The sequence below is a fragment of the Rhinopithecus bieti genome, unplaced genomic scaffold (genome assembly GCF_001698545.2).
Source record: "Rhinopithecus bieti isolate Rb0 unplaced genomic scaffold, ASM169854v2 scaffold_3040, whole genome shotgun sequence".
Taxonomy (NCBI): Eukaryota; Metazoa; Chordata; class Mammalia; order Primates; family Cercopithecidae; genus Rhinopithecus; species Rhinopithecus bieti.
This window is the reverse complement of record NW_016804657.1, coordinates 2,898,115-2,912,483: the sequence shown is the minus strand read 5'-3', so window position 1 is coordinate 2,912,483 and position 14,369 is coordinate 2,898,115. Positions and strand designations below refer to the sequence as shown.

Here is a 14,369-nt window from a genome sequence, read left to right as displayed (position 1 = left end):
AATTGTGACAAAAGTTTATAGAGCCAAACATGAAAGGAAAAACAAAAATCTTACCGCAATTTTGATGACTACAGCAGGCCCTTAAATAATATTGTTTCATTCAACATTATTTATTATAATGTTGATGAGGAAAAAAAAAAAAAAAAAACAGATTTCCAGCCAGGACCATTGTCTGTGTGAAGTTTGCAAGATATTCCCATGCCTGTGTGGGTTTCCCCTTACATCCCAAAGATGTGCACGTTAGGTTAATTGGTGTATCGAAATTGTCTCAGTATGAGTGAGTGTAGGGGTGTGTGCGAGTGGTATACTGGAATGGTGTCCTGTCCAGGGTGGGTTCCTGCCTTGCACCCTGGGCTGCCATGATAGGCTCTGGCCATGCTTGACCCTGAACTAAAATAATTGGGTAAATAATGATCCTGTTTTTATGAATCTTAAATGTATGTATAGCTCACATTTATTTCAATGTTTAATATAAGAAGTGTTTTGAATCTTTATGTAGAAGTTTGGTGATGTTTTGTGACCAAGGAACTTAACTCTTGTTTATATCAGTTAGCCTATGGTAAAATTGTCATTTATTATATGACATTTCACTTAAAGTCACAGTTTCCAAGAACCTGTTGATAGTGTTAAAGATTTATGTACTTAGCTAATGAAATAGATCAATAAAGATTTCTTCTTTAATAAATCTACAGTAGTTGGTGATAATCTAGATCGGGGTGGGCAAACTTTTCCTGTAAGGTGCTAAATAGTAAATATTTTAGATTTTGTGGGCCATACATCTTTTTCATAGCTACTTGATTCTTGTAACATGAAAACAGCCTTAGCCAATATGTAAATGAATTCCATAACTATGTTCCAATAAAGTTTTATTTACAAAAACCTAGTGGGCCAGACCTGGCCAAAGGGCCATACTTTGGTGACCCCTGTTCTAGATTAAGATCTGCTCATAGGTTGGGCACGGTGGTTCACGCTTGTAATTCCAGCACTTTGGGAGGCTGAGGTGGGCAGATCACAAGGTCAGGAGATCTAAACCATCCTGGCTAACATGGTGAAACCCCGTCTCTACTGAAAATACAAAAAATTAGCCGGGCGTGGTGGCGGGCACCTGTAGTCCCAGCTATTCGGGAAGCTGAGGCAGGAGAATGGCGTGAACCTGGGAGGCAGAGCTTGCAGTGAGCCGAGATCGCACCACTGCACTCCAGCCTGGGCAACAGAGCAAAACTCCGTCTCAAAAAAAAAAAAAAAAAAAAATCTGCTCATAGAAAGCTTTGGTGAAACCCACATGTGAAGTTAGGAGCCATTGAAAACTATTTTAGGTTGCCAGTAGTAATGGCCACAACAGTTATATACATCCCAGTTATATGAAGATTTCTGTAAGAAGCAGAATTATCAATTCTTCTTTGGAATTATCAATTGTGTTTGTAATGAGGAGACTGAAGCAAAGAAGGACCCAGCCAGTCTCATCTACCACTCCCTATAGTTTTACTCCAGCCAGACTAGACATTCACTATTATCTAAATAAATCTTATCCTTCCCCTTATTCATTCTTTTGCTTACTTTGTTTCTTGTATCTAAATGTCTCACTAAAAAAGAAAATAAAATAGTATGTGAAATTTTTATACAAATTTGTCTCCAAAATAGTTTTGATCTATATTATCAGATGATAAATGAGACAGAATTGAGTATCAACACAAGCTTTTTTTTCTCAGCTTTTAGAATGATTCCACACCCGTTAGAGAAAGGACATCTATTTTACCCTTATCCCAGCTGCACAGAGATGGCTGATAGAGAGCTATTACCTAGTAAGTAAATATTTTAGTTTTCTTAAACTTACAAGTAGTTTTAAGTTTAGATTGTTTGTCATAGTATTCTCCATTTTAAAAGTGCCTTTGGTTCAAGTTCAGGACACTGTTTAAATACTATTTTAGCTACTTCTGGGATGTAGTTGTATAATTCAATTTATTTCCAAATAATTATTGAGCAAAACCCTGTGCTAGATGCAACAAAGGACACCAAGATTAAAGATATTAACAAGAACTGTCATCTTACAAACATTTAGAAAAGAAATAATGCCAATCCTTCACAAACTCAGAAAATAAATGAGGAAGGAATACTCCCCAAATCATTTGATGAGAGCAGTATCTTCCTGATACCAAAACCAAAGATAATATGATATAAAAAGACTATAAAACAATAGCCCTTATGAATATAGACACAAACATCTTCAACAAAATATTAGGAAACTGAATCCAGCAACATATAGAAAGGCTTATATACCATGACCAAGTGGGATTTACCTCACAAATGCAAGTTTGGTTTAACATCTGAAAATGTAATGTACCATAGTTAATAGAATAAAGCACAATAGATGCAGAAAAAGCATTTGACAAAATCTGGCTCTCATTCAAGATAAAAAGAAAAAATCTCAACAAACTACAAATTGAAGGGGACTTCCTCGACCTGATTTTTTAAAAAAATCCCTGAAAAACCCACAATTAACATTATACTTAATGGTGAAAGACCGAATGCTTTCCCTCTAAGATCAGGAATAAGACAGGATATCTGTTGTCACCACTTCTATTCAATGTTCTCCAGAGGTTCTAGCCAGTGTTACCAGGCAAGAAAAAGAAATAAGAGGCATTCATAGTGGCAAGGAGGAAGTAAAACTCTCCTTATTCAAAGGTGACATGATCTTCTATGTAGGAAATCCTAAGAAATCCATAAAAATGAAAATACTCTTAGAACTAATAAATGAGTTCAACAGGGTTGTAGAATATAAGATCAATATACTAATATTAATTATATATCTATGTACTAGTAATGAACAATCTGAAAATTGAATTTAGAAAAGAGTAGCAATCATAATAACAACAAAAACTACTTAGGAATAAATTTAACAAAATAAATTTAAGACATGTACACTAAAATATTGCTGAGGGAAATTAAAGAAAAACTAAGTAAGTGGAGAGACATTCCATGTTGATGGATTGGAAGACCCAATTATATTTACTTATTTATTTATTTGAGACCAACTCTTACTCTCGCCCAGGCTGGAGTGCAGTGGCAAGATCTCAGCTCACTACAACCTCCGCCTCCTGGGTTCAGGCGATTCTCGTGCCTCAGCCTCCTGAGTTAGCTGAGATTACAGGTGCGTGCCACCACGCCTGGCTAATTTTTGTATTTTTGGTAGAAAGAGAGTTTCGCCGTGTTGCCCAGGCTGGTTGTGAACTCCTGGGGTCAAGAAATCCACCTGCCTCAGCCTCCTAAAGTGCTGGGCCTACAGGCATGAGCCACCGTACCTGGCCCCAATATTATTTAGATGACAGTTCTCTCCAAATTGATCTATAGATTCAATACAATCCCTATCAAAATCCCAGGAGGGATTTTGCGCGCACACACACACACAAAGTAACAAGCTTATTCTAAAATGTATATAGAAAGGCAAAGGACCCAAACAATCTTTATGAAGAAGAACGATTTGAAAAAGAGCAGCCGAAGAACTAGAAGGAGAACCAGAAATATGTAGGATTATGATTGCTGATAGTGTTTCAGTCTAGTTCCTGCATTTAGGAAGCCAGGCTTCTCAAAAGAACAGTCTACACTTTGTGTCTCAGCTGCCTTATCATCTGTTCTTTTCTCTGTAAACTAGTCAATTTCTGTTTAACTTCTCTTTTTATGATTTAGCTGAGAAGCAATCTTGCCGAAGGCTGTAAACACTAGGACCATGTTTTCTTATATGATATAAACCTGTGCTACAGTTTTTACACTACTGAGCCATTAAAACTGAAGTCTAGGAAGGAAAGTTGCAGGTTTACAACTGTCAGACTTAATTGGTTGATAAGTTTAAACTGATAAATGAAAGTTTAGGAGAGATTATGGCAAACTGAGTATGCTGGTGTTTTTCTCCTAGTGTTTTTTATTTCCCTTTATCTGCTAAGTGATCTCTTCCTTCTCTGAATTCTCAGAGTGCTTTATGTACTTCTTAATCTCCCCTTTTAGACTGTAAACTCCTTGAAGGCCAGGATTCTTTTCTTTTTTCTTTTTTTTTTTTTTTAGACGGAGTTTCTTCCCTTGTTGCCCTGACTGGAGTGCAATGGCCTGATCTTGGCTTACTGCAACCTCTGCCTCCCAGGATCAAGTGATTCTCCTGCCTCAACCTCCAGAGTAGCTGGGATTACAGGCGCCCACCACCACACCCAGCTAATTTTTTTGTATTTTTAGTACAGACAGGGTTTCACCATGGTGGCCAGGCTGGTCTCGAACTCCTGGCCTCAAGTAATCCACCCACCTTGGCCTCCCAAAGTGCTAGGATTACAAGTGTGAGCCACTGCACCTGGCCATTGTTCCTGTATCTCTTATAATGGTTGCCATAAAAATTGTTATTCAATAAATATTGGTTGAATTAATCAAATTCATTAATGTATTCTTATAAACATGGCTGGCACATTATAAGTACTTAACTAAAATGCTAAATATTAGTGCCTTCTCCCTCTCACCCTATTCTGAACTCCTAGGCTGCTGATAAGGTTGATAAAAAGATGATGGACAGGCCAGGCGCAGTGGTTCACATTTGTAATCCCAGCACTTTGGGAGGTTGAGGCGAGCAGATCACCTGAGGTCAGGAGTCCGAGACCAGCCTGGCCAACATGGTGAAACCCCATTTCCACTAAAAATACAAAAAAATTAGCCCAGCATGGTGGTGCGTGCCAGTGATGCCAACTACTCGGAAGGCTGTGGCAGGAGAATCGCTTGAATCTGGGAGATGGAGGTCACAGTGAGCTGAGATTGCACCACTGCACACCAGCCTGGGCAACAGAGTAAGACTCTGTCTTGGAGAAAAATAAAAAAAGATGATGGACAATGTGTTAAATGCTACATGTATGGAATATATTATAAGAAAGCTTGAGAAGGGCTGGGCACAGGGACTCACGCCTGTAATCCCAGCTCTTTGGGAGGCTGAGCTGGGCAGATCACTTGAGGTCGGGAGTTTGAGACCAGCCTGGCCAACATGGCAAAACCCCATCTCTACTAAAAATACAAAAGTTAGCCAGGTATGGTGGCTCACGCCTGTAATCCCAGCTACTCAGGAGGCTGAGGCAGGAGAATTGCTTGAACCCAGGAGGTGGAGGTTGCAGTGAGCCGAGATCGTGCCATTGCACTCCAGCCTGGGTGACAAAGCAAGACTCTGTCAAAGAAAGACAGACAGAGAGAGAGAGAGAGAGAGAGAGAAAGAGAGAGAGAGAGAGAGAGCGCCTAGCTCTCTAGGAGGTCAAGAATGATTCTCAATTTTCTGACGTTGGTGACTTGGAGAATGGTAAATCTGTCCTATAGAAGGAGGAACCAGTTTGGGAATAGGGGTTGGGGAAATAAATAAGTTCAAGCTTTGACTGTGTTGCCTGTGTAACATCTCATCCATATATACTTGCATACCTGTATATGTGTATACATATATGTACATATATAGAAATTTATATGCTTAAATATTTTCTTGTATAATCTACTTAACACACACACATATATATATATATATACAAGTCTATATTTTATCTCTCTGAGCAATATATAGGTATAGATGTATTTTTAAGTTATGTATATAATATAGATTATAAAGTAAACATATAATATTTATAATTAGTGAATGTTGTAGGCGTAAGTAATAGAGAGCAACTTCGAACTAGCTTAAACATACGTAGTGATTTGTTGGAAGAACACTGGGTTATCAGAGAACTCAAAATCAACAATTATATTTGAACTTCATAAGGGACTAGAACTGGGGACTAGAAAGTCATTAGGATTTCCAGGAATCAGTTATTTGAATATCTCTGTCCCTAGATGCTTTTTTCAGTCTTTCCTATTCTTACTTTGCTTTCCTCCCTCCCCAGCCCCATTTTCTCTTTGTGTGATCTGTCATTGCTGTTTCTCTCAGTGTATCCACTTCATTCTTACATCTTTTCTCTTTACAGTTTGGCTTTCCCTTCATAGACCATGTGGCCAGACTTGAGGCCCCTACAGCCCTCTGTTTACACGTCATGAGTTCAGGCAAACAATGCAGAATGAATAGTATCTCAATCCCACTTTTTCTTTTCTTTTCTTTTTTTTGAGACAGGATTTCACTGTCAGGCTGGAATGCTGTGGCACATTTACGGCTCACTGCAGCCTCGACTTCTCAGGCTCAAAAGATCCTCCCCACTCTGCCTCCTGAGTAGTTGGGACCACAGGCATGTGCTACCATGCCTGGCTAATTTTTATATTTTTGGTAGAGATGAGGTTTCACCATGCTGCCCAGCCTGGTCTTGAACTCCTGAGCTCAAGTGATCTGCCTGCCTCAACAAGTGTTGGGATTACAGGTGTAAGCCACTGCAACCAGCCTCAATCCCACTTCTAAAACTTCTGGGAGAGAGAGAAACAAATTTATCCAGGTGTTTACTCCTTGTCCAGTCAGCTGTGGCCTAAAGACAAGATTAGGTTGTGTAAATAAAATTGCCAGTGGTCCTCATATATCTTCCTCTGTACATCTCAAAAAACAGACTTGGGAGTCATCATTTTCTAAGTAGCAAAAGAAGTCCTAGGCATAAATGAAATCACTGAGGAAAACTGTATGCAGTGACAATTGAACTGAGGGTGGAACCATGGGTGCATTCCTTAGACAGAAATGTCTAAGGAATGAGTGGCAGAAAGAGTTGAAGATTCAGTGAAGAGCTTGTCGGAGAGACAGGACAATAACTAAAACTAGATATCCTAGAACTAAAAGGAAGAAGAAATTTCCAAGTAAGGAGGAACATCTGAGATAATAGGTAAGGTAAATACTAAGAAGAATTCATTGACTCTAGCAATTAAGATGTCATTAATGAGAGAAATTTTATTTTTCTTTCTAAAGTGGTGGTAGTGGTAGTTGTTCTTATTGTCTTTCCATTTTACCAGGAACAAGTATATTTAAGGCAAAAGAATGGACCTTAAATTATGGAACGTCATGATGTATGCAAGAGTGTATTATATTAAGCTAATACATTTAGCCTAAAATAATGCCCTCCTTTGTAAATTATTACAAAGGTTGTCTAATATCAGGCCAATTTTACATAGTAATATGAATAAAATCAGGGTTATTATCATGTTGTCAAAGCCGTAAGCTATAAGACCAGTTAATTTTGGCAAGCCTTTATGAATTCTAACTCCATATAGGGTGCAAACTCCAGAAGGTAGGCGAGGGGTAATATGCTGGGGCGTTTTGTTTGATTATATTTTATGTTCTTAGAGTATTTTTTCTGTCTGTGGCTGTGGTAGAATGAACAAATTGTTAACAATATGGAGTTTTAATACCCAGGAGTACTTAATGTTTTTTGTTTTTAATTTTCCTTCAACCTTGATATGACTTACCGCATTCTGGAATTTGCTTATGGACCTCATAAGTTCAGAGTTGAACTATTCCCCTAGTTCACATAGCTATTTAGTTGTCTTTTATGCCTTCTGATAAATTTTTCTCTACAAGCCAGTGATGAAATTTGAACTTTCGTTCCAAGGGAGTGTTTCTGTAATAGTCAGTCATCTATTATTTTGATGTGTTAGCCAAACATTGACTGACAAATGAATCTACAGAAAGCAATCCAGAAAGAAATAATTAGGTCTCTTTTACAGTATAAAAATCTCATATTTCAGGAAATTTCCTTACTAAAGCTATGCAGTTTTCTACCTTATAAACTGAGAATAATACTACTATCTCTTACGGTTACTGAAAAGAATTAAATGAGTTAATATAAATTAAAGTTCTTCATAAACCATAAAATGCTATATAGGTTAGCTAATATTATTAAATTTGCTGTATTGTATGTGTTTCCCACCTTCTTGAATACCAGGGTTTGTTTCTCTTGATTTGAAGTTGGGAAGAAGAAGAAGTTGGCCTCTCACAGCTGAGGGACAGGGCAAAGGGGACTGCTGACTGATTCTTTGGGTGCTGAAAGCACAATGTTCTCTACAGTTTCTAATGTTTCTACCTTTTAAAACTTCCATTTTGATGTGCTTTTACTTTAAACAAGGCTCAAGATTCTGGAAATTTTCTGGATTTTAATGAGTTTGTGTTTTGGTATATACTTTCTGAATATAGTAAAATAAAATTAAAATATAGCTGTTGAAGGAAGCTTAGGTGTAATCTCTGTGAATCATTATATTTTAAAAGTGAAATTTATAGCTGACCTTGGTTCAGCACAAAATTAGTCATCCCTTACTAATGCAGGATATTACATCAGAAATTCCTGGGTTAGTATCCAGCCCTAAGCGGTCAACTTCCTGGCCTAATGAAGTCCCAGAATAGCTCTCAGTTTAGCAGACATTTATTGAGCACCTACTGCATGTTAAGTACTCTAATAGGCTCATCTCAGTATTGTTATTCAAGTATTTTCAAATTTCAAATAAAATATAAATACTTGAGTATAATTGATAATGAAATATCCAGTCACTAGAATAATAATAGCTGAGTAAATGTGTAAATATGGTAAAATAAGATAAGGGACTTTACTTATGGTCAGAATCCTAGGCCTTTGGTTTGCTAGTTTAGGTTTTGTTTTGTTTTGTTTTGTTTTGAGATAGCATCTTGCTCTGTTGCCCAGGCTAGAGTACAGTGGCATGATCTTGGCTCACTGCAACCTCCGCCTCTCAGGTTCTAGCCATCCTCCTGCCTCAGCCTCCCAAGTAGCTGTGACTACAGGTGCACATCAACATGCCTGGCTAATCTTTCTATTTTTAGTAGAGATGGGGTTTCCCTATGTTGGCCAAGCTGGTCTCAAACCCCTAACCTCAAGTGATTCACCCGCCTTGGCCTCCCAAAGTGCTGGAATTACAGACATGAGCAACCATGCCTGGCCTACCTACTTTATTTATTTATTTATTCATTTATTTATTTATTTATTTATTTATTTTTGAGACAGAGTCTTGCTCTGTTGCCAGGCTGGAGTGCAGTGGCATGATCTCGGCTCACTGCAGCCTCTGCCTCCCGGGTTCAGGCAATTCTCCTGCCTCCGCCTTCCTAAGTAGCTAGGACTATAGGCGCATGCCACCACGCCCACCTAATTTTTATATTTTTAGTAGAGACGAGGTTTCACCATGTTGGCCAGGATGGTCTTGATCTCTTGAGCTTGTGATCCTCCTGCCTCGACCTCCCAAAGTGCTGGGATTGCTGGGATTACAGGCGTGAGCCACTGCTCCCGGCTTACCTACTTTAGTTTTTACAGTGCCTAATGAAATGCCACATGTATAAACACATTAATAACTGGGTAAAATTATTAACTGATAGTTCTAGGGAATCACCAATGACGTGTCTGCCTCTTTCTCCATACTAGTTTTTGAGCTCCCAAAGAACAATAATTAATAACAACTCAAGGCCAGGTGTGGTGGCTCACACCTGTAATCCCAGCACTTTGGGAGGCCAAGGTGGACTGATCACTTTAGGCCAGGAGTTTGACACCAGCCTGGCCAACATGGCAAAACCCCTCTCTACTAAAAATACAAAAAAGTAACTGGGCATGGTGGCCTGTGCCTGTAATCCCAGCTACTTGGGAGGCTAGGGCACAAGAGTCACTTAAACCTGGGCAGCAGAGGTTGCAGTGAGCTGAGATCGTGTCACTGCACTTTAGCCTGGGCAACAGAGCGAGACTCTTCTTAAAAAAAAAAAAAGTAGCAACTCAGATTTATTTATTTATTTATTTACAGATCTGTCACCCAGGCTGGAGTGCAGTGGAATGATCATAGCTCACTGCAACCTCAAACTCCTGGGCTCCAGTGATTTTCCCACCTCATCCTCCTGCATAGCTGGGACTACAGGCACACGCCACCATGCTGGGCTAATTTTTAAAAATTTTTAAGAGATAGGTGTCTCACTATTTTGCTTAGACTAGTGTCGAATGCCTGGCTTTAAGCAGTCCTCCTCTTCAGCACCCCCAAAGTGCTGGGATTACAGACATGAGCCGCCACCCATGGCTGCAACTCACATTTATTAAGCACTTAAAATGTTCATCATTACAACTCTCCATAGCAACTTCTAGAGGGTTTAGCAACTTATTCAAGATTACATAGCTAATAAGTGACAAAGCTTTTTTTTTTCAAAATCACCTCAGCATGACTTTGTAATCAGTGTTCTTTCCCATGATGCCATCCTGTTCCCACGCCCAGCACAGTTGTCTATTTGGATATGCTGGTGATGCTGGGATAAGTGATGGATAACTGTCTTCTACCTTGCTTAGCCAGAGACTTGGTTTTTAAAATATTTTTTCTTTTCGTTTTAAAACAGATTTCATTTGAAAAGGTTAAGACTTATTTACATGAAATAAAATTGATTCTTACCTATTCTCCATTGCAGCCTTTCATCATGTTTCTGTTTACCCAAAGAAGGAGCTTCCTTTGTTCATCCATTTCACAGCAGGATTTTGCTCTTCTACAGCAATGATAGCCATTCTCACACACCAGTTTCCTGAAATCATGGGTATTTTTGCTAAAACTGTAAGTATGATCTCAAGGACTTGTGTAGATTATTTGTAAAACACACAAGAAACCATCTCTGATCTGCCTGTGCTAACTCAGCTGAACAGTGGAAGATATTTGTTGTAAATTAAAGGAATTGATTTGTATAGCTGCTGCCATAAATATGTCAAACATAAATTTTTGGTGATTTGAGCTACTTCTGTTGCTTAAAAGTTTAAAGAATACAATATAAGATTATAACAGTATAACATTATAAAGTTTGCTCTTATAGATCACTTTTGATGATAAACATAGCATTTGTTACTATCTTTGGTATTTTAAAAAATACCCTATTTTGGAAACAAACCCTTTGATTTTTTACATTTAAATGGAATCATTAGTTCTCAGGATTTGGTGAACTTTAAACTCAAGAGCACAACTAGGATGGATAATAAGTACATAAGGCAGGGGGACAGATGAGACATTGGTCCCTAGGTACAGAATGTGCCTATGTCTCAAAGATTCTCCAAGTTATTGTGTCTGCTTGTTCTTACTGACCTTCCCCAGACTTGGATATAGAACCATGTGTAGATCTTTATTTTCATTTTTACCCTTTAGTTTTGACTCTTTTTTTTTTCTTTTTTTTGAGATAAGGTCTCACTCTGTCATCCAGGCTGGAGTGTGGTGGTACGATCTCAGCTCACTGCCGCCTCTGCCTCCTGCGTTCAACAGTCCTCCTGCTTCAGTCCCCCTAGTAGCTGGGACTATAGGCATATGCCACCATGCCCAGCTAATGTTTGTATTTTTTGTAGAGGCAGGGTTTTGCCATGTTGCCCAGGCTGGTCTTGAACTCCTGGGCTCGATCTGCCCACCTCAGCCTCCCAACGTGCTGGGATTACAGGCATGAGCCGCCATGCCCAGCAACTATTTACTCTTCTATATAAACTTGTTTGTTAATGTCACTGGCTCAAAGTAAAATTAGCAAAGATAATTGCCTTTAAGTCTCCAAGCCTTTTCTTTTTTTTTTTTTTTTTTGAGATGGTCTTGCCTAGTTGCCCAGGCTGGAGTGCAGTGGCATGATCTCAGCTCACTGCAAGCTCCACCTCCCGGGTTCATGCCATTCTCCTGCCTCAGCCTCCCGAGTAGCTGGGACTACAGGCGCCTGCCACCATGCCCAGCTATTTTTTTTGTATTTTTAGTAGAGACAGGGTTCCACCATGTTAGCCAGGATGGTCTCAATCTCCTGACCTCATGATCCACCCGCCTTGGCCTCCCAAAGTGCTGGGGTTACAGGCGTGAGCCACCATGCCCAGCCTCCAAGCCTTTTTAAAAATTCATCTTTCTTGTACATCTTTGCATTTCTACCAGGTAATAAGAGTTAAAACCCAAAAGAAAATGCTGATTAATTATATTCCCAAAATAAAACACTGAGAACCATGGAAAACTAGTCCTTACTTGGTAATGTATTTTCTGTATTTTTCTCTATATGCCTCCATTCTAACTTGTTTCCTCACAGTTTCTTTTTCTGCCTTAAGAATAGTTTATTTTGTGCCTTAAAGATTAGTTGGCTTTTTTCTGGCACCAGTGGTAAGAGCAGTGGTTTCCCTTTTTCCCTGAAGGTCAGCCATATAATGTGTTAAGTTGCCACTGGCTGTAGGCCTAGGAGTCTGAGTCTGCACTTGATTCTGGGTCAAACTTCAAGAAGAATGACTTTCCACTGTTGTTCAGGGAGTATAGCTATTTGGTTTGGAAACTGACTATTCTATTTCTTTTTAGTGTAAAATGAACACTCAGTGATCACACTCGTAACTGTTATTTGCAATAGTGCTAATAGTTGAGTGAGTGCATCTCAAACTTAAATAACCTTACTATGTAATCTGGCATGGAATAAAAATGGCCTAGAAAGAGAATTCCATCCATTTAATAGCTGGAAAGAAAATGTGCAACTGTGTATGTGAGATCACAGGCAAGCAATGGGAGAGATGATTCTTGGATTTGTCTCAGGCAAGTGGAGTGGGAAGGAAGTGAAATAGAGCAAGGAGGGAGATCTAGAATCTGAAATAGATCTATACCAACTGTTAGTAGTATATTTCCATGGGGTACTAGCTACAATTAATGTATATGGTGTCTGCCTTTACCTAGGCAGTCACTAATGGCACCAGAAGAACCTTTATGATTACATAGCATAAGTTCCTTAGCACTCCTCTAGCAGAGACTGAGAATGAATAATTACATGTTTTAAAGTGGAAGCTTCTTTTGCAGACCAAAAGTTATTGATATACTGCTTTTCTAGTTGATGGATAATAAACAAGCATTTATTTTGGTGTCTGTATAGGTGATGGTATATAGTGTTAAGAATGTGCCTAATGGTAAAACTTTTAGAGCCCCATTTTTATCCCTGTGGCCCTTACATGTACATTTTAAAACCCTAAAGGCTAAGTATTTACTGAAAGTTCCTGCAAACCAGTATTTGTGCAGGATTTGCAAAGTCAGGTTCCATTTAAGAGTTAATGGGAAATGACTGTGGTATGGGCAGTTTCCAGCTTTTTTTCTTTTTTTTTTTCTTTTTGAGACAGAGTCTCGCTCTGTCACCCAGGCTGGAGTACAACCATGTGATCTCAGCTCACTACAACCTCCGCCTTCTGGGTTCAAGCAGTTCTCCTGCCTCAGCCTCCTGCGTAGCTGGGACTATAGGCACGTGCCACAACACCTGGCTAACTTTTGTATTTTTAGTAGAGATGGGGTTTTGCCATGTTTGCCAGGCTGGTCTCGAACTTCTGGCCTCAAGTGATCAACCCACCTTAGCCTCCCAAAGTGCTGGGACTACAGGCGTGAGCCACCATGCCCGGCCAGTTTCCAGCTTATAAACACAATGTGTTAATACCTTTATAGACAGACAAACAACAAGGGAACTAGAGGTTTAAATTACACTTCTTTGCCACTTCATAGAGTATGCTCTATGCAGTAGGAGCATCACCATCACCCAGGAGCTCATTAAAAATGCATAACTTCAGGCACCACTCCAGACCTTCTGAATCAGAATCTGCATTTTAACAAGATCCCCAGGTGATCCTATATATACATTTAAAACTTGGGGAAACTTGCTGTACTCTACGCCCAATAAGAGGAATTTAGAACAGCTCAATAGTGCTGCCTTGTCAAGGTGGAAAAGAGGCAGCGTTGCAGAGTGGTTATGAAACAGACTGGAGGCAGGCTGCTTTGCTTTGAATTCTAGCCCTGAAACACTGCTGTACAACGTCAGGTAAGTTACTTAACCTTTTCTAGCCTTAGTTATAAAATGAGAATAATACTACCTCTCATGGGTTTTGGTGAGTGTTAAATGACTTTAAAAGATTCAAGTGTTAGGAAGGACTATGTCTACCCACAGTAAAAACTAGGTGAGTGTTAGCTGTTGTTGCTACCTTCATTGTCATCATCATCACCAAAGTGCAACAATAGTGGGAAACCCTACCTCCTTCTTGTTTAAAGGAGACATGTCCTAACAGTCAGCTCAAAATGCATTTTTCCGTAGAAACTGTAGTATAAATGGTAGTTGGGTATAATTTTAAAAACACTATTAGTAGGCCAGGTGCAATGGCTCTCCTGCCTGTAATCCCAGCACTTTGGGAGGCCAAGGCAGGTGGATTGCTTGAGCTCAGGAGATCATGACTAGCCTGGGTAACATGGTGAAACCCCATTTCTATCAAATATACAAAAAAGTTAGCCAGGCGTGGTGGTGTGCACCTGTGGTCCCAGCTATTCAGGAGGCTGAAATGGGAGGATCGCTTGAGCCTGGTAGGTGGAGGCTGCAGTGAGCCAAGATTTCACTATTGCACTACAGCCTGGGCAACAGAGCAAGACCCTGTCTCAAAAAAAAAAAAAAAAAAAAAAAAAAAAAAAAACATTTTAACATTTTTTTTGGG

General features: G+C 39.3%; 1 protein-coding gene across 20 annotated transcripts in view; it reads left to right on the top strand.

The window, feature by feature from the left end:
• Positions 1–14,369, top strand: part of ST7L (suppression of tumorigenicity 7 like) — a 106,301-nt gene that overhangs the window by 72,228 nt on the left and 19,704 nt on the right. For 18 of the 20 annotated variants that reach the window (XM_017869701.1, XM_017869705.1, XM_017869697.1 and 15 more), the window contains 2 exons: positions 1,710–1,802; positions 10,346–10,485. In XM_017869701.1, coding sequence (XP_017725190.1) covers positions 1,710–1,802; positions 10,346–10,485 — 233 coding nt within the window. Of the gene's footprint in view, positions 1–1,709; positions 1,803–10,345; positions 10,640–14,369 lie in introns of those variants that run through there. The other 2 variants (XM_017869716.1, XM_017869702.1) reach the window with 2 other exon arrangements.